The sequence below is a fragment of the Poeciliopsis prolifica genome, unplaced genomic scaffold (assembly GCF_027474105.1).
Source record: "Poeciliopsis prolifica strain line A6 unplaced genomic scaffold, Auburn_PproV2 SCAFFOLD041, whole genome shotgun sequence".
Classification (NCBI taxonomy): Eukaryota; Metazoa; Chordata; class Actinopteri; order Cyprinodontiformes; family Poeciliidae; genus Poeciliopsis; species Poeciliopsis prolifica.
The window spans coordinates 496,892-518,051 of NW_026562416.1; the positions used below are offsets into that span (position 1 = coordinate 496,892).

The following is a 21,160-nucleotide window of genomic DNA, read 5'->3' on the forward strand; positions in this document are numbered from 1 at the left end:
ACGGGTGCATGTAGAACAACACGTAGAGAAAACATTCTTGGGGTAAAATATTTGTGGTGAAAATGTCAAGATCAGCTACAGGAATAAAAGAAGGGGACTTCTTTGTTGTCCAGGGACACAGGGAACTGTATTACTTTTATTCATTGGATGTGCCCAACAAACCCCCACACAACACTGCACAAACACTTCTGGCAGAGGGGCATAAAGCCATTTCTGCCCTACAGGATCAAAAGTCTCCTGATGATTTGCATGTCACACTTTGGTTCAAAACAGTTCCTGGGCCTGATAGGAACTATGAAGCGAGACTCAACAAGGTCACCCCAGCCAAGATAACTGTGACCTATCTGTACACAGACACAAAACATGTGCCTGATCCACACACATTGTTGAATTCTCTTAGATCAGATGCAAAAGTATTCACGGTTGTAGACATCAGTAAATGCCTTTTTCTCAATACCAGTAGAGAATGAGAGACAATATTGGTTTGCTTTTACTTTTGAAGGGAAAAGATACACATACACCAGACTACTTCAAGGCTACTGTGAAAGCCCTACAATTCTCTTTCAAGTAATGAGTGCAAGTATGTCAACTTTTCAACCCCCAGGAGGGAGCCAAGTTTGTTGTACATAGTTGATGTTTTATTGGTTTCTCCAGACAGGGAAACCTGTAAGCAAAACACTTTAGCGCTTCTGCAACATTTAGCTAAAGAAGGTCATAAGGTTAACAAAATAAACTTTAACTGTGTAAACGACAAGTAAAATATTTGGGTCATAATTTGAGTGAAGGAGGACGAACCATAGCGGAGGATAGAAAAATGACAATTCTCCAAGCTCCCAAACCACGAACAAAAAAAAACAGATGATGTCCTTTTTGGGGTTGACTAACTATTGTCGAAACTGGGTGCCTAATTATGCAGAAATTGTGGCAGCTCTGAATAAATTAATGTATAAAATTTTAAAATATCTTCTTCTTTGTTGTGGGCAGATGAAGCAGAAGAAGCACTTTGGAAACTAAACAGGCCCTCGTGTCAAGCGCTGCGTTAGCGTTACCAGATTATCAATAAAAAAAAACTTTTGTTCAGATGGTGGATTGTAAAGGTCATGTCATGACCTCGGTGCTAGTCTAACAGCATGGTGATAAAATGAGACTAATAGCATATTTTTCTTCAAACTTGATAGTGTAGCGTGTGCCTTACCACATTGTGTGAGAGCTGTAGTTGCTGCTTCTATGGCAGTAGAAGTTAGAGCTCCTATAGTTCTGTTCCACCCATTAACATCAAAAGTAACACATGCAGAATTATTAAAAGAATTATTATAAGTCATGCACCTACCAAAACAACTAGCAATCTGTAAATGTGCGGCGCACACTGCAGGGACAGATAAGGTGTCCCTAGGGAATGCTTTCGAAGACAAAATAATAATAAAAAAAAGCAGCTGAGGGAGAGATAAATGTATTACATGTGGAAAAAAAAATAAATAAAATAAATAAATTTATGAAAGAAACTTTAAGAGACATGCAACAATTAAGTCCTCAAAATGAAAAGGATTTATGGATAAAAAAATGGAGCAAAATTGGAAAATTATATAAAACTGAACCTATTTTACCAAGAAAAAGATGTGTATAAATGGGCTGCAATATTGAGCCATGGCGTTTTCGCATGTCTCAACAGGGGGGATGGTAGGATACATCGACATTACACTACTTATGGATTTATTTCTTATTTTAAAAAAATTCTGTAGGACCTGTTTGATATGTGCAAAACATAACTCTCAGGGCAATCTAAGATCACATAGAGGAAAGTTTCCTACTCTGCAATATCCATTTCAAGTAATGCACATGGACTTCATAGAATTGAATAAAAGTGAAGTATTGTTTAGAAATAATTGATGCTTTTCTAAATGGTTTGAACATTTCACTAAAAACCCAGATGCAGCGGAAAAGCCAACTTGGATACATTTAACACACTGCAAAAAGGAATTTAATTTCAAAAGTAATTGGGAAGCAAGCTCAAGACGCTCACCGACCTACAGGGCAAAGTCCAGGTTACAAAGGGGGTTAAACCGAATAGTTTTTCCGTCTCAAAACTGGTGAAGATTGTCCACAACCCTGTAGTGTCTTTAGGAGCAGAACGGACTTGCACATTAATGAAAATAACAAGTGAATATATCTTTTTGTTTTTATTTTGTGTTTTTCATCTGGGAACAATTCATGTCATAAATGAAAATGTATTTCTTGTAGCACTGTTTACAGAATGAGGATGGGTATTCAGGTGTGTTTTCCACCTAGTTCTGTTATCATTGTTTTAGTCTCCTGGGCAAGTATGACGTCAGCAAAATACAGAGATTAAACTTGATATATGACAAATGATGTTTTTAACATCTGACTGTTCTCTCTGTGAACAATGAATTTAACCCTGTCTTTCGTGCAGATGTCTGGTGGTGGTGCAGTGGTGACAAAACTTTTAATAGATTACCTAGGAAGGTAACAGGGATGTCTGCATTAATTTCTTTATTATTGCCTGTTTCTGTTTATCCTATGACTGCTGATCATCTAATTCATGCTTTAACTGATGTTGTGCCTCAGCAGTGGCGTCAGTTGCAGAAGCGAGACCTGACCTGGAGGAACAATGATCCTACATACATCGATGCCATTGGTGTTCCCCGTGGTGTACCAGATGAGTATAAATTGGCCGACCAAATTGCAGCAGGATTTGAGTCCACAATTTGTTGGTGGTGTACATTAAACAAAAACGTTGACAGAATCAACTACATCCATTACAATGTACAAAAACTGGGCAACTGGACACAGGCAGGCTTCGAGGCGGTGCATGAGCAGCTGACCGCTACATCACTGATGGCTTTCCAGAACCGTATTGCACTTGACATGGTGCTGGCTGAACGAGGGGGAGTGTGTGCAATCTTTGGTGAAAGATGCTGCACTTTTCTACCCAACAACACAGCGGCTGATGGCAGCCTGACGAAGGCCATTGAGGGGCTCCGTACCCTTAATGGTAAGATGAAGGAGTTCTCTGGAGTGAATACTTCCAGGTGGGACGACTGGATGAATGTTTTTGGAAAGAACTGAACCCTTGTGTCCTCTGCTTTAGTGCTGATGGCTGTCTTTGCTGCCATTCTAACCTTGTGTGGATACTGTTGTATTCCTTGCCTGCGTTCTTTGTTTAATAGTCTCATCACTACAGCAATTTAGCCCATGGGAACCAGATGATGCCGATGTATCCTTTACTAGTAAAAGATCCTGAGTCTGACAGAAAAGCTCTGATGAGGACTCTTTTGATGTGTTTCCTGATTCTAAGTTTTGGACTGAGTATAAACCTTGAGTGTAAACATGTTTGCTTTCTTAAAAAATATTAACTCCTAGTTGAAAATTGTTTGAAGTGGCTGTTTAGGAGAGATATGAGAATTAGAACAAATATTTGATAAACAGGGGGAAATGTTGGAGAAATTGTGATATTATTAATCAATTATTTGTTATTCTCATTGATCTTTATAATGTATCTTTAATTGATGCTTTCCTTAAAGTTAATCTCATTATAGAATTAAGAATGTTTCTTGTATTGTTGATTTGCTCTGATTCCTTTCTCAGAAGGCCTCACTGACAGAGAGCAGAAACAAAATCTTCCTGCAGGTTTACCTCTTGGTGAAGAGCTCTGCTTCGGTTGAGTTGCTGGCCTCCAATAAAACCATCATTGATCACTACATATTTTATTAATCTTTGTGCCTGGAAGGAGATTATCTAGTACAGAATGATTGTGTGTTAGTTAGTGAATAACATTTGACGCTGTAGCTGTTTGCCCCCTCCCTTTAGAGCTACAGCGTCCTTGTGATTAGGGATCCTAGAAACAATAAAATAGAGGAGCAGACAAAATGTGCTTCAGAGCGGTAGGAGATTGTAACTGAAGCACATCTCTGTCCGTTCTCCTCGCGAGTGAAAAAGAATCTAACTCTTTTGTCTTTTCTGTCTTTGTTAATGTATGTTTAACAGGTGTTAACCCTAACACTAATAAATCTACAATCTTTTGCACTGATGTGAAATCCCCACTAAGTGATCAGCCAGTGGATCTAAAACCATGATGCTGATCACATTTAGATCTGGCACACAGCACAAGGATCTTATCATCAACTACTGACATATTGATATGTGACCATTAAATTAAAATACAGGGTTTTGTCTCATCCAGAAGGCTGTTCCATAACATAAAGGGCAAAATCTTTCATATTGTAAATTTAGTAAAAACATAATTAAATTTTTACATTTTGTTTTATCTGCTGTATTAAAACAGAATAAACAGAATCTTGTTTTCTCACATTAGTGAAATATAACAGAACCTCTGAGGTTTCAGACAAAGAAAAAAACAAACCGTAAAATATGTCAAGCATGTAATTCCTCATGAACAGAGAGATCCATACAGCAGTAAGATGTGGTTGCTCTGGTGACCTCTGACCTCTGGTGGGTCAGAGGTCAGATGGTCTTTCTGCAGCCGGGTTGTTTTCTGCAACAGACACAGATGATTAGTTCAGAAACGTCTGGTTTCTGAACCAGACATTGTAAATGAGTAATAATAATAATAATCATAATAATAAAGTGCATTTGCTTTATTTTGGCAGACAGTATGCACTGGGTGCTGACTCCATAATGTCAACCCTCCACTGAAAAGATTATAACAGAAATATTAAGCAGTTATCAGAAAAATCAAACTCACAACTTGGAAATATGGCAGGTTAATAAATGCCTTGATCTGAACATGTTGGAACAAACTGTGTTAATGTAACTGGATTATTAGAATTAAACCAGAATTAAAGATGAATCCTTATTATATCCATAGATCCGTTTATTAACATTCAGAGATTTGGAGGCCACAGATGTTGAGCTTCAAACTGATTCTTCCTCCCCAGAATCGTTGGACTCATTGTTGCTTCCTGAACTTAGAGGATCAATAAATGATCAATATGTCTGCAGTCGATCAGTGGAACCAGCTGGCTCTTCTTCATCAGTTCTTCATCATTCTCCCTCTGCAGCTGCACAAAGACTTCTCAAATCTTCTCTTAGATCCTTTCCTCTCAATCACAGAATATGGAGGCTTTCGCAATCTGGTGCAACAGCTGCACGTCTATGTTTGGGCAGCTATCCCAGAGACATTCAAATCAGCTGCGCTGATTGGTGAAATGTGCACTAAGTTACCTAGCAAACACCCCTCATTGGCTAATTAGCTCCACTTGCTGTCACCCAGAATTCGAGTCTGTCAGGGAAATTTACTGATGAATGAGTCAGACGGTGGAAATGTTGGCAGTAATTTAGATGACATTGAGGCACATTGTAGAGAAAACTGCCTTTCACTTTCATTCTTTGTAGATCATTGTTGGGTGTTTCTCCTCCCTCCACACCCGGGAGAGCAGCCGCCACCGTCTGCCATAAGGAAACGTCTTGATCTCTTGTTGCAGAGCATCAGGTGGAGGCGCAGGACACGAAGGTCCAGCTTCCCTTCAGGACAACGCCTGAAATAACCCTGAGCTGCTGCTGGGCGACTGCAGAGTGGAGTGGCTGCAGGTTGAGCCCAAACACAGAATCATCCATGTGTGGGAGAATGGATCTGACCAACCTGGACCACAAACACTGAGGGGAAAGACCAGCATGGAAGAAAAGCTGATTACTGCTGGAGACCTCAGTCTGACCCTGGAAGGCTTCACAGAGGACAATTCAGGGAAATATAAATGTATAATTTATGGAAAGCATGGAAGAATCCTGCAAGAGAAAACTATTCAAGTTCAAATGAAAGGTGAGTTAATTGACCTATTTATTAATTTGTCCCAGTTTGTTTATCTGTCCTGTCTCCACTGCAGGGACAGTTCAGGTCCAGAACCAACCTGAGGACATCAGAACTGGAGGCCGCTCCGTTGACCCGACTCCTCTCATGGCTGACCATCATCTGTGACCGGATTAGATTATCTGAACAGAAGGATTGCCCACAACTAAAGAAATATAACAGTCATAGTTTCAAAATCCCATTTCATTGAAGAAACTCTTCTCTTTCAGTTGGACTTAGACTAGAAGTTCCTGCTTTAGTCATTTTGAAGAAATTACTAATCAGAAGTAATGCAATGTAGAAACAAGACTGGGTGTTCATTTATGTATTTTACCTGACAAATAATGCAAATATTAAAGATGATACAAGGAAACTTTGTGTTTCTGCTGAAATGTCCAATTGTTGTCCCACAATATCAATGCAACAAAAACCTGAAAGAGTGAAATAATCATAAAACCTCCATGGAGCAAAAGTCAAGAAGAAATAACAGAAAAAGGTTAAAATGGAAAAATGAAAGACTTTATTTCAGAGATTTTAAAGCTTTACACAAATGTACAGGTTCTGTCAACAGTCATGTAAAATATGGACTTTATTAAGATGCTGTTTTTATAATAAGCCACTTAGTTTTACATCCATGTGAACAAACAAATGATTAAAAAATAAAACAGAACAATGAATAGTTTTACACAAATAAAATAAAGATAAGAAAATAAAAAGAGTAAAATTAAAAATAATTCCCAGAGAATCAGTTCCCATGCAGGATTAGCTCAAGCTAACCAGCTGACCTGTCTGGTCCAAACCGGTTCAGATTATTTTATTGGACTTTATTTGGCAGAGACACTTCGACTAACCCAACAAAACAGGAGACACATGTTTGCATCTGAGTGCAATCGGATTAAAACGGTTCCAGAGGTCAAGAAACTTTCCTCTTCAACCCAAACCGTTCTAGAACCTTCCAGTACCTTCCAGAACCTTCCAGAACCTTCCAGAACCTTCCAGTACCTTCCAGAACCTTCCAGCACCTTCCAGACAGATTTACAAACTGTTGCCATGATTTCCACCGCAGCGCGTTGCAGCTCACTGCTGCCCCCTCTGGCCTGATTTAACAATACTTCCTTATTTCCTGACATGAAAATGAGATTCTATCACAGGTCGGTTTAGAGGCCCGTTTGGTCAGAACCTCATGGTTCTGCTCATCTGGACCGGACCAGTCGGCCTAAACAACATTACATTAATTTTCACATGAATTTATTTGATATAAATGATTATTATGACTTGGGTCAAAGGTCGAGGTGATTCTGTCTGAATGAGAACATCATGGAGGAAAGAGTTCTGGAGGTTCTGACCCGGTAAATCTCTAAACGGGCCAAGCTCAGGCCTGTTAGTTACATTAATTAAATAAAGATACAATTTGTATCAGATGATCTGACCCGACCCGGTCCGATCTGACCCGACCCGGTCTGGATCCAGAGCGCTGGGATTATTCCCAGGTGGATACCACGATACCAAAACACAACTGATGCTGGTCTGAGGGTCGGTCCGACCCGACTGGACTCACCTCAGGGACCGGTTCTGACTCTGGAGGGCCAGGATCTCTGCCACCAGAACCTGCGGGTCCAGAACCTGGGGGAACCGGTCCATGGCTGTGTCCACCAGCTGGGCGCTGAAGATGGCCAGGAGCTTCTTTCGGACCACCTCTCTCTGCTCCGGTTCTGGGCCCGGTTCTGGACCCGGTTCTGGACCCGGACCAGTCTCCCATGAGTCCTGGTCCCCTGCCGGGCCGTGAGCCTCAGGGATCCGTCCGAACGGGTCGGACCAGTACCGTTGCTGGTGGGTTTGGACTCTGTGGTGCTGGAAGTCCGGAGGCTCGCTGCGAGCCAGCCTGCTGAGCGGAACCGGGCCACAGCTGGTGTACCAGGTCGGGTTGTAGCGGGCCGGGTCGGCCGGAACCATCTGGAACGTGCCGTGAGAGCAGCAGCTGCAGAACCGAACCGACCCGGATCCGTACGGCGCGGCGTACTTCGGGTCGGGGAGACTCCACGGGTTCTGACTGTCTATGGATCCCAGGCCGGAGTCCAGCTGGTCCTGGGAGCCCTGGTTCCGGACGGGTCCGCGACCCGGATGCTGGCCCGCTCTCTCCTTTGTGGACTGGGACTTCCTGCCGGAGCGGTGTCCGGACCGAACCGGTTCCGGTTTCCTTCCAGAACCGCTGCCGTGGGCCAGAGTCAGCTTCCGGGCCAGGTCGTCCACCAGAGACGGGTTCGGGTCCGGAACCGGGCCAGGGTTCTGTTTGGACCGCTCTGGGTGGAGGAACTTACATTTGGTCCCGTACGTACATTTCTTCCCTGGAAGCAGAAACCAGAAGGTTCTGTCAGGACCGACCCGTCCAGAACCGGGCCTCACAGAACCGCATCAGAACTCAATTTAAATTTATAGTTTATATCCACAAACTAAAACATTTCCTCTGACAGAACCCGTCCAGGCCCGGTCAGCGAGATCCGACTGGACCAGCAGAACCCGGCCAAAACCGGACCCGTTTACCTGGAAGCAGAGGCAGAGAGGGACCGGTTCTGATCTGATCGGTTCTGGGCGTTTGGGTCGGTCCCATCTGAACCCGGTAGAACCAGATCAGATTCTGGTCTCCTATTGGACCCTCAGCTGAATGTTTCTGCTTCCTGTTTGTGGAGCCTGAGACTGGAGGACTTCCTGCCGCAGCAGGAAGTGACGTCTCACCGTAGGGACACGCCGGCTTCTTCTGCGCCTTTGGGAACTTCCGGAGGAAGTTCTCCAGGTCGGGTCCGTGTCGGCCCAGCGGGTCGTCCGGCGGCATGAACCTGGCGGGAGGAAGCGAGCCGTCAGTGAAACCCGGTCTGGCGGTGGGACGCGGAGGGGGCGGAGCTTCCCTGTCGCTCACCTGTCGTTGACGAAGGAGTACATGAGCAGCCGCTGCTCGATGAAGCGGCGCCACTCGGGCTTGTCGCCCTGCAGGTCGCGGTAAAGGTCGTTGGACACGATGACGCCGTCCGACTCGAAGGCGTGCTTCACGATGAAGCAGTCGTCGTTACAGACGACGCGTTTCCCTGCGACGCGGCGGGACGGCGTGAACACCAGGATCTTCTTCCTCTCCAGCTCCCGCAGGATGTGCTGATCTGCTCAGAGGGCAGAACGTTCGCGCTGTTAGCTTCCTGCACCGCCGCCAGGGGGCGCCGTTGTAACGGCAACATGCTTTCATGTGGAGGAAATGGTGGAAATAGAAGTTAAAACATGTCAGTCAGTTTCTTTTAACAGCAACTGAAAATGAAAACAAAAGTCTAAATAAAATACATGTTTTCACAATAAATCAATCGATGCGATAAATGATCAATTCTGGTTGGAACCGTGGAAATCTGTCACAATAAGTAACATAATCAATTAAATCACAATTTTAAAAAATGTAATCTATAATTTCCATTTTCATAAAAAAAAGTTTGCCTGCAGCCTTTCTCCACTGGAGGCGGCCATGTTGGATTTTTGAGTCAACAGTCGGTCAGGATCAGCTGCTTCTTCATGTGACCTGCACCAGTTTTTTCTGACCCTGACCTTTGACCTCTGGGTCCATAGCTGCGTTCAGGTGAAGTTATAAACTCACAGGCGTTTATAAATCTCCAGGGAAACAGTTTGGATCAGAAAGCGTCCGTAACGAAAGGAAAGAATTTCAGTTTCAAGGTCATTTCATCTCGTTTGAGTCCTAAACTACGACTCCAGTCTCTGGTTCTGACTCCGTGCCAGGTTCTGGAAACTTGCTGCTGTTTCTTGTAGAATTGGGTTTTTCTCTGCAGTCTGATGTGACCTGGTTAGTTAGACTCACATCCTGCAGTTTATCTGCATGAACAATCTGCTCATTTTCATGATGCAAACAGCAGCGTTTTCCTCCAGATGAAGCTGCGGCACGCGCTCGTCTTTTTGGTGTCAACCAGCGGAAAAAACAACATTTTATTGTCATGATTTCAGAAGAAGAAGAGCAGATAAAGCTGTTCACTCTGGAAACATGACGGAGAAGTGACCCGAGGGTTTTTCCCATCAGAGCGTCACCGTTAACCACGTCCTGCTGCAGAACCAAGCGACGCTCAGCACCGAGCTTCACCCCGCCACAAACCCACTGCTTCATTCTGCCAGGATGAAGACTGGGACAGTTTGACGTTTGGTGAAGTTAAGACGTCAACGGCGTTCCATGACAACCAGAGTCTCTGAGGATCCAGTCTGAGACCAAATATGAGAAAATAATCATGAACTGATGACAGATGGATCGGTTCTTCTGCAGAGCAGGAACCTGGAGGACCATCAAGAGGCTAATGTTAGCTTAGCTGCGAGTTATTCTGATTTAAAGGTTTTATAAATGGTTTCTATCTGTGATTTTTTTTTACATTTCTGGTGTTTTCTTGTTGAAAACATAAAAAGTCCTGATTGGTTTTGGCCACAGCTAGCTAAAATGCTAGCTGTCAACATTAGTTCTGCTAATGCTAAAAGCTAACCAATGTGGTGTTTAGCAGAAGTTTAGCTTTCCCTACATTATTCTTTCCAGATTAATTCTAAACTGCTCATTTAATGTGGATGTTTTATAAACTTAATACATTTGAAACTGTTTCTTGTTGAACTATAGCAATGCATTCTGGGTAGAGAATAATCGTCATTTCCTGCATCACGAGTGGAGAAGTGAGCAGTCTCTCAAAATAATTCATGTGTGTAAATATTTTTATGTGTTTGTTTCTTCTGTCGTTTGTTGTGTCATATTCTGGATACATAATTTGTTTGTTGTACATAGAGGAAGCAGAACCGCCTCTTAAACAGACTTCAAAATAAGAGCATTAAAACAAAAGTCTAACTAGTTGGAGTCAAACATCAAAGCACATCTGTTGAACTTTGTTCAACTGACAGTTTATGAAACAGCCAAGAAAATACTTCAGAATTCATCTGAAAAAATTAATTTACGGGTCGTTTGGTGTGTCAAACATTAGCAAAGTTAGCAGACATGCTAAGCTAATGATTAGCTCACTGACTAGTGGATTAGCAGAGTGGAGGAAGTTCATCAGTTCTGCTTCTGGACACAGAAGTTTTCATTTTCAAACTGGTTCTGATCCAGACGCTCCGCCCCGTGTTTTGCAGCAGTCGTTCTGTGTTGGAAGCTGTTCGCTGAGGAGAGCAGGTTCCACCGGCTGCGGGGCCCCCAGGCGCACCGGGCCCCCAGGCGCACCGGGCCCCCAGGCGCACCGGGCCCCCAGGCGCACCGGGCCCCCAGGCGCACCGGGCCCCCAGGCACACCGGGCCCCTGCAGCACCGGGTGCTGAGCCACACCTGGAGCCCTCCTACCTGTGATGGGGACGTCCGGTCTGGGCTGCTCCTTCCTCCAGGACGGGACGAACACGGTGACGTCACTGTGGCCGCGGTCCAGGAAGAAGTTGACGGCCAATTGGATCCCCAGGCAGGAGAAAACCTCCTTGTTACCATGGCTACAGGAAAACACAAAAACCAGGAAAAGAATTGGTTGAGAACAAAGAGCCCGGAGTTTGACCCGCATGTTGGTTCTGGGGCTGCACATGCTGGACCCGGATCCTACGAGCCTGGACCAGAACATCCTGGACCAGAACATGCTGGACCAGAACATCCTGGACCAAAACATCCTGGACCAGAACATCCTGGACCAAAACATCCTGGACCAGAACATCCTGGACCAGAACATCCTGGACCAAACATCCTGGACCAGAACATCCTGGACCAGAACATCCTGGACCAGAACATCCTGGACCAGAACATCCTGGACCAGAACATGCTGGACCAGAACATCCTGGACCAGAACCTGCTGGACCAGAACCTGCTGGACCAGAACATCCTGGACCAGAACCTGCTGGACCAGAACCTGCTGGACCAGAACATCCTGGACCAGAACATCCTGGACCAGAACATCCTGGACCAGAACATCCTGGACCAGAAGATCCTGGACCAGAACATCCTGGACCAGAACATCCTGGACCAGAACATGCTGGACCAGAACATCCTGGACCAGAACCTGCTGGACCAGAACCTGCTGGACCAGAACATCCTGGACCAGAACATCCTGGACCAGAACATCCTGGACCAGAACATGCTGGACCAGAACATCCTGGACCAGAACATGCTGGACCAGAACATGCTGGACCAGAACATCCTGGACCAGAACATGCTGGACCAGAACCTGCTGGACCAGAACCTGCTGGACCAGAACATCCTGGACCAGAACATCCTGGACCAGAACATCCTGGACCAGAACCTGCTGGACCAGAACCTGCTGGACCAGAACATCCTGGACCAGAACATCCTGGACCAGAACATGCTGGACCAGAACATCCTGGACCAGAACATGCTGGACCAGAACATGCTGGACCAGAAGATCCTGGACCAGAACCTGCTGGACCAGAACATCCTGGACCAGAACATCCTGGACCAGAACATCCTGGACCAGAACATGCTGGACCAGAACATCCTGGACCAGAACATGCTGGACCAGAACATGCTGGACCAGAACATCCTGGACCAGAACATGCTGGACCAGAACATCCTGGACCAGAACCTGCTGGACCAGAACATCCTGGACCAGAACATCCTGGACCAGAACCTGCTGGACCAGAACATCCTGGACCAGAACATGCTGGACCAGAACATCCTGGACCAGAAGATCCTGGACCAGAAGATCCTGGACCAGAACCTGCTGGACCAGAACATCCTGGACCAGAACATCCTGGACCAGAACCTGCTGGACCAGAACATCCTGGACCAGAACATGCTGGACCAGAACCTGCTGGACCAGAACATCCTGGACCAGAACATCCTGGACCAGAACCTGCTGGACCAGAACATCCTGGACCAGAAGATCCTGGACCAGAACATGCTGGACCAGAACATGCTGGACCAGAACCTGCTGGACCAGAACATCCTGGACCAGAAGATCCTGGACCAGAACATGCTGGACCAGAACATCCTGGACCAGAACCTGCTGGACCAGAACATCCTGGACCAGAACATCCTGGACCAGAAGATCCTGGACCAGAACCTGCTGGACCAGAACATCCTGGACCAGAACATGCTGGACCAGAACCTGCTGGACCAGAACATCCTGGACCAGAACATCCTGGACCAGAACCTGCTGGACCAGAACATGCTGGACCAGAACCTGCTGGACCAGAACATCCTGGACCAGAACATCCTGGACCAGAACATCCTGGACCAGAACCTGCTGGACCAGAACATCCTGGACCAGAACATCCTGGACAGAACCTGCTGGACCAGAACCTGCTGGACCAGAACATCCTGGACCAGAACATCCTGGACCAGAACATCCTGGACCAGAACATGCTGGACCAGAACATCCTGGACCAGAACCTGCTGGACCAGAACATCCTGGACCAGAACATCCTGGACCAGAACATCCTGGACCAGAACATCCTGGACCAGAACATCCTGGACCAGAACATGCTGGACCAGAACATCCTGGACCAGAACATGCTGGACCAGAACATGCTGGACCAGAACATCCTGGACCAGAACATGCTGGACCAGAACATCCTGGACCAGAACATCCTGGACCAGAACATCCTGGACCAGAACCTGCTGGACCAGAACCTGCTGGACCAGAACATCCTGGACCAGAACATCCTGGACCAGAACATCCTGGACCAGAACATGCTGGACCAGAACATGCTGGACCAGAACATGCTGGACCAGAACATCCTGGACCAGAACCTGCTGGACCAGAACATCCTGGACCAGAACATGCTGGACCAGAACATCCTGGACCAGAACATGCTGGACCAGAACATCCTGGACCAGAACATGCTGGACCAGAACATGCTGGACCAGAACATCCTGGACCAGAACATGCTGGACCAGAACATCCTGGACCAGAACATCCTGGACCAGAACATCCTGGACCAGAAAATCCTGGACCAGAACATGCTGGACCAGAACATGCTGGACCAGAACATGCTGGACCAGAACATCCTGGACCAGAACCTGCTGGACCAGAACATCCTGGACCAGAACATCCTGGACCAGAACCTGCTGGACCAGAACATCCTGGACCAGAACATGCTGGACCAGAACATCCTGGACCAGAACATCCTGGACCAGAACATCCTGGACCAGAACATGCTGGACCAGAACATGCTGGACCAGAACATGCTGGACCAGAACATCCTGGACCAGAACCTGCTGGACCAGAACATCCTGGACCAGAACATCCTGGACCAGAACCTGCTGGACCAGAACATCCTGGACCAGAACATGCTGGACCAGAACATCCTGGACCAGAACATCCTGGACCAGAACATGCTGGACCAGAACATGCTGGACCAGAACATCCTGGACCAGAACATCCTGGACCAGAACATCCTGGACCAGAACATCCTGGACCAGAACCTGCTGGACCAGAACATCCTGGACCAGAACATGCTGGACCAGAACATCCTGGACCAGAAGATCCTGGACCAGAAGATCCTGGACCAGAACCTGCTGGACCAGAACATCCTGGACCAGAACATCCTGGACCAGAACCTGCTGGACCAGAACATCCTGGACCAGAACATGCTGGACCAGAACATCCTGGACCAGAACATCCTGGACCAGAACCTGCTGGACCAGAACATCCTGGACCAGAAGATCCTGGACCAGAACATGCTGGACCAGAACATCCTGGACCAGAACCTGCTGGACCAGAACATCCTGGACCAGAACCTGCTGGACCAGAACATCCTGGACCAGAACATCCTGGACCAGAACCTGCTGGACCAGAACCTGCTGGACCAGAACCTGCTGGACCAGAACATCCTGGACCAGAAGATCCTGGACCAGAACATGCTGGACCAGAACATCCTGGACCAGAACCTGCTGGACCAGAACATCCTGGACCAGAACATCCTGGACCAGAAGATCCTGGACCAGAACCTGCTGGACCAGAACATCCTGGACCAGAACATGCTGGACCAGAACCTGCTGGACCAGAACATCCTGGACCAGAACATCCTGGACCAGAACCTGCTGGACCAGAACATGCTGGACCAGAACCTGCTGGACCAGAACATCCTGGACCAGAACATCCTGGACCAGAACATCCTGGACCAGAACCTGCTGGACCAGAACATCCTGGACCAGAACATCCTGGACCAGAACATCCTGGACCAGAACCTGCTGGACCAGAACATCCTGGACCAGAACCTGCTGGACCAGAACCTGCTGGACCAGAACATGCTGGACCAGAACCTGCTGGACCAGAACATGCTGGACCAGAACATGCTGGACCAGAACCTGCTGGACCAGAACATCCTGGACCAGAACATCCTGGACCAGAACATCCTGGACCAGAACCTGCTGGACCAGAACCTGCTGGACCAGAACCTGCTGGACCAGAACATCCTGGACCAGAAGATCCTGGACCAGAACCTGCTGGACCAGAACATCCTGGACCAGAACCTGCTGGACCAGAACATGCTGGACCAGAACATCCTGGACCAGAACATCCTGGACCAGAACCTGCTGGACCAGAACATCCTGGACCAGAACCTGCTGGACCAGAACATCCTGGACCAGAACCTGCTGGACCAGAACATGCTGGACCAGAACATCCTGGACCAGAACATCCTGGACCAGAACCTGCTGGACCAGAACATCCTGGACCAGAACATCCTGGACCAGAACATGCTGGACCAGAACATCCTGGACCAGAACATCCTGGACCAGAACCTGCTGGACCAGAACTTGCTGGACCCGGACTCGGCCCGATTTGAACGTCACCCAATGAACTAAATCAGAAATAATCAAACACATCCATAACTGATTTATGGATGTAATTCAATTTAACTTCCTCTTCATGTTGCAATGTTTAGTATTTAAACTGCGCCATAGTTGGAGTTGAATCTGATTGGTCGAGCTCCACCTGCAGCAGTTAGCCCCGCCCCTAAATGACAACATTTATCTTAATTAATTAACTATATGTTTATTGTTCTTTTGAATGATTTTACATTAAAGTAAATATTTTATCAGATTTTCATATTTTGAATCTTGACAGTAGAAACAGGCGGGGCTTATAGTTAGATGTGATTGGACTAGACCACAGGTGTCAAACTCCAGTCCTTAGCGCCGCTGGCCGTCCTGCAGGTTTTAGATGAGCCGCAGGAACAAAACCCTGGAATGAAACGGCTTCATGGCCTCCTGGTGTGGATCGGTTCTCCAGAACCTTAATGACTCTTTATTCTGTCCAGGTGCTGCAGAGGCTCAGCTAAAGGCTGCAGGACAGACAGCCGACCTCCAGGACCGGAGTTTGACCCCCTGGACTGGACTCTTCTCATGGTGATGGTTAGCTAATCAAAGTTGTCATTTGATTAGCTAACCGATGACTTTAAGACAGAAGTTCTTAAAGTCATGCGAACAGGATAGAGGTTCTGGTCCTGGTTCTGGTCCATTAAGCTCCACAGCATGTCTGACGAGCTTTAACTAGGCCATAATGTGTAATGACTGATCAGCGAATCGTCCTGCTGAGGTTTAGATCTGAACTGATAAAAATACTGATTTATTACCTGATTATTGATCAGCAGCCACTGCAGCTCTCCAGACTGTGTGTGTGTGTGTGTGTGTGTGTGTGTGGGTGTGTGTGTGTGTGTGTGTTAAGGCTGAAATGATTAATCAATGACTAATTAAATGATCAATCGGTTAATCAGTGTTTTCAAGCCGATTACTGAAACAAACCAAAACATTGAGATTTTTTCACCTTAAATCTGTTTTTTAGTTTTAGTTTCATCTCCTATTAACTGTCTGCATCCAGTTATTAATCGTTAATCAATAATTTGATCCTACTCTGTATTGATCAGCTGAGGTTTTCTCATGCTAGATTTTTTCATCCTTTCATCATAGAAATGTTCAAACGTTCACCAACTGAACGCTATTATTGCCTTTTAAAATGTTCATTTTCTTACAAATAAAAAGCTAATTGTGATATTTATTTTCATTCCCAAACATTTCTAATATTTTATGGAATATGCTTTATAAAAGCATATTTTAAATTAAACATATGCTGAATTTGTCCTTTTTTGTTCTGATTATCAGAATAATTGATTACTACAATAAGTGGACTTGGTGAGGAGGAAGCAATGAACTGGACCGACGGACCGGATTCTCTGCTGCTGAATCCGTCTAAAACAAAAACTACAATAACTGAGTGAAAAGAATGAAACCCAGAGGTGAGTGAACGCCAGAGGAAACTATCAGGTTCATCCAAAACAAACAGCTTTCATGTTCAGATTTATGCAAAGCAGAGCTAAATGTTCCCAGCCCTCAAAGGTCAGCGCCGTTTGTGACCAGCAGAAATTCAGCTGGTGAAAAAGAGTCCAGAGGTTTTTATGAAGCCCGACGTCCAGGATCCGTTCAGCCTGAAGCTTCAGAAACCAACCGGACCGAGTCATGGATCACCGCAGAGAAAAAGCAGAAAACTGAAGCAAAGCCTTGTGGATGAATGTTGGGCACTATTAGAGCTCCGTACTCTGGAGGGATTTTAGAAAACACCAAACATTTTCAATAAAAGCAGATAAAGTCAGACTGGACAAGCTGCTGCTCTGGGTTATTAATATTCATAACTAACATTGTTCAGGAAAAACCTGCAGAATTCGGACAGGAACAGAACCAGAACCGCTCCAATAACAAGCGGCTTTGGATAAAAGCAGGACTCTTTCTGCTTTTATCATTGATAAATGGGACTTTTGGCCCTGATCAATAATAATAATCACTGTTTTCAGTCCATGCTGAGCAGGTCCAGTTTACATGATCAGAGTAAAGAATAAGGTTGTGGAGACTCAGCCCTGAGGAACCCCAGCCTGGATCAGGACCTGTTCCAGTGTCTGTAACGCTGTGTGAGATCTGCTTGTTATTCTGGTGATCAGACTTTGGATGGTCTGATGTTTGAAGCAGCAGATCGTCCAGCGGTTCGTCTCGTTCCTCCCTCAGGCTTCAGGCTGATCGCTTCTCAACCCGCTGACAGGAACAGAATCGTCTCTTCCTGTCAGCCGGTCGCTGGGAAACGTCCCGATCGGCGGGCGTTCGGTCGAGCCTTCTGAGGAGCCGCCGGGCCGGTTCCTACCGCCAGGCCGGTTCCTACCGCCGGGCCGGTTCCTACCGCCGGGCCGGTTCCTACCGCCGGGCCGGTTCCTGCCGCGCTCCAAACACACACATCTGATTTGCATAAAGCAGAAGAAGCCGCGGCGTGTCAGAGCCTGCATGGAGAGGCGGAGCTTCACAGCGCCGAGGCTGAGCAGAGTTCAGGTTACCGTCTCTTTAAGAAGCCCAGCTGGCGCTTTTACAACCAATCAGATTCAGATATTCGTATCCCAAATGGATGTTACAGCAAGAACTAGAAGACAAAGTATCAAAGGTTAAGAATAAAAAACCAAACGGTCATGAAATAGCAACCAATACATAATGCATCCATCAATGCCACAAACAGCAGAACTTGGATCAGAACCAGTTGCTTTTACACCAGGAAGGCAGAAACAGGAGCGAAGAATCAGCAACAATAATGATTTGTTTATTGATCAGTTCTGTGATTAGCTTTGATCGACTAACATCTTATTGCTGTATGAATTATTCTGCTACCGGAGATTTCCGATCTATAACCTTTGACCTCCAGGCGGCAGCTGATTGGCTCTTTGACTCGTCAGGAAACCTCCGGAACAACCCGGGTCCAAACCAGTCGGGCTGCAGAACCTGGTTCTGGTTCAGAGTCTGCAGTGAAACTTCACACGGTTCTGTTTACCCGATCCCACCAACTGACCCAGTTTCTCTCTGTGCTGCTGCAGAGTTCAGGAGATCCAGAACCTCACCAGAACCTCACCAGAACCTCACCAGAACCTCATCAGAACCTCCTGAAGTTCAGGAGGGAATCGCTCTACCTCTGGTTTTCCAGCCTACATGAGGAAAGTCAGCAGCTGCTTCTGCCCAGAAAGTTTGGAAATTGGAATCATGAAAATAAATTTGCTGAACGAAACACAAATTTTAAAAAATAAATTAAGATTTCAGTGAAACGTTTGGCTGAGGTTGTTTTCTCCAGCCGGTTTGAATCTGATCGGGTCGGAACCACTGGGCCCGATTAGATTGGAATAGATTCAGGTCTTAGAACGGCCTAGTCAAAGTCAAGAACTGAAACCTGCAGCCACAGAGAGGCAGCTGCAGGCCACACTTTTCAGATTCCCACTAGTGAGTTTGGAGCTGCAGGTGTGAAAACTTTTACGGGTTCTGGAAGTTTCCTCCAGAACCCTTTGACTTATCAATAAAAACAGCCAGAACCAGAACTGGACCGGAACCGGGTCAGAACCAGAACTCTTTGGTTCTGTGTAACATCTGGGTCCAATAATCAAAGGATTAAAGATTTAAGGAGGAAAATGAAACATGAGATGAATGAATGAATGAAATTCATTCATTCATTCGGTACTGATGAACTACAGAATGAAGTCCCTGACCTCTGACCTCCAGGTTCTCACCTCATGGCGACATTGCTGCCGTCGATCACCACGGCCCTCAGGGCGTCTCCGTCCTCCTGGTCCCGGTTCTGGTCCCGGTTCTGGTTCCGGGTGGGCGGGTCGGGGACGGGGATCAGCAGCTCGGGCCCCGGGGCCTCGGGGTCGCCTCGCGGCACCAGGCCCGACACGGCGGTCCGCGGGCCGGCTCCGACCAGGACCAGCTGTCCCAGAACCTTGTCGGTGTCGGCGCCGAACTTCCTCTGGACCGCCCGGACCTGAGCCGTGGAGAAACCCAGCTTGTGGAAGAAGTCCAGCTGGGGGTCAGAGGCCATCGTCCCCTCGTCCGGCTGCGTGGCGGCGGTTCTGCTCCACGGCTCGGCAGCTGGAAATGGACCCGCTTCGGCTTTCATATCAGAACCGTCATGACCGACCTGCTGGAAAACAGCTGGTCAGGGTCGGAGGTCAGGGGTCAATCTGCAGGAAGAGAAACGCTTCATATTTAGTTATTACTAATTATAATCTGAGATTATAATCTGATGAGCGAACACTGAAGAATAAACTAATTATCAATATTAATCATGACTTCATTATAATTCATCAGTTTTAATATTGTAATTTCACACGTTTAGAAAAAAGAAAAACTTTCATGATTTAACGTCATCGATCTGTCAATACTTTCAGATTTATTATCAATATTCCTGATCATTTGTGACTCGGAGGAGGTTCCGGACCTAAAAGTCTCTCAAGCTGCTAGCAGTAAAGGTTCCGGTCCAGTTACGGACGAAAAGCGGATAGAAAGTCTCGGTACCGAACCGAACCGGGTCGAACCCGCCGCCTGCAGCTCACCTGTTCCCCAGTTGTGTCTGTCCCTCCAGGTCCGCGTCTCGGTCGAATCTGGCAGGAACGCGGAAGGAGAGCCGCTCTTCTTCTGCTGCTCAGCAACATGCGGGGTCACGTGACGCAGGGGCGGAGCCACAAGAAGCTCCGCGGGACGTCCGGCCCCCCTCCCTGCCCTCCCTGCCCGGGGCCCCCCTCCCGGCCCGGGGCCCCTCCCTGCCCGGGGCCCCTCCCTGCCCGGGGCCCCTCCCTGCCCGGGGCCCCCCTCCCGGCCCGGGGCCCCCTCCCGGCCCGGGGCCCCCTCCCGGCCCGGGGCCCCCCTCCCGGCCCGGGGCCCCTCCATGAAAGAAACAGTTTAGAGCCACAAAAACTACCAGAAACATTGAAGGTTCTGTTCCCCAGAGCGTTAAACACACTGACATGTTCAGATCAACACATTAATAATAATCATAATAATAATAGAGGCGTTCTGCACCAGATTACACTCTAATCCCATTTGTATCTGAATTCTCTTCATAATGTTTGATTTTCTGTCATTTCTATAGTTTCATTATTGGTAACCATGACGACAGTTGATTCATCTGATTGAATCTTTGCTGAAAATCTTCAGAGAAACAAAATCAATGAGTTTTTCTCTGGATCTTCCTGTTTGCAGTTTATTGGGATTCACTGAGCTGGAGGAGAAAATTCATCAGATCAATCAGATCAATGTGTTTCAATAAGAACCGATCGGAGCCAATCAGATCGTCTGGTTCCAGAATCGTATCGGTTCCAGCAAACAGGTTGCACAACTCGCATTCAGCCTGCAGCACAATTTCACTGCAATATGCAAATTGAGCAGCAGCTCCAGCAGCAGCAGCTGCAGCAGCAGCTGCAGCAGCAGTACCAGCAGCAGTACCAGCAGCAGCAGCAGCAGCTGCAGCAGCAGTACCAGCAGCAGCAGCAGCAGCAGCAGCTGCAGCAGCAGCAGCAGCAGCAGCAGCAGCAGCAGCAG

The 21,160-nt window shown here is 47.0% G+C and overlaps 1 protein-coding gene across 1 annotated transcript; it reads right to left on the reverse strand.

Annotated features, from left to right (window-relative positions):
• Positions 1-6,318: 6,318 nt before the first annotated feature.
• zc3h12ab (zinc finger CCCH-type containing 12Ab) lies at positions 6,319-20,245 on the reverse strand. Its single transcript, XM_055054973.1, has 6 exons — positions 20,176-20,245; positions 19,351-19,803; positions 11,168-11,307; positions 8,736-8,970; positions 8,555-8,655; positions 6,319-8,166 (listed from the first exon to the last, which is right to left on the reverse strand). Exons 2-6 carry the CDS (start codon positions 19,737-19,739, stop codon positions 7,376-7,378), a joined length of 1,656 nt encoding a protein of 551 aa, XP_054910948.1. The 5' UTR covers positions 19,740-19,803; positions 20,176-20,245; the 3' UTR covers positions 6,319-7,375.
• Positions 20,246-21,160: the final 915 nt, after the last annotated feature.

Coding starts and splice junctions, on each gene's coding strand:
- zc3h12ab (XM_055054973.1), bottom strand. CDS start 19,739: ATGAAAGCCGAAGCGGGTCCATTTCCAGCTGCCGAGCCGTGGAGCAGA. Junction 11,308..19,350: donor GGCAGCAATGTCGCCATGAG/GTGAGAACCTGG, acceptor GTTTTCCTGTAG/CCATGGTAACAAGGAGGTTT. Junction 8,971..11,167: donor ACCGGACGTCCCCATCACAG/GTAGGAGGGCTC, acceptor CCCTCTGAGCAG/ATCAGCACATCCTGCGGGAG.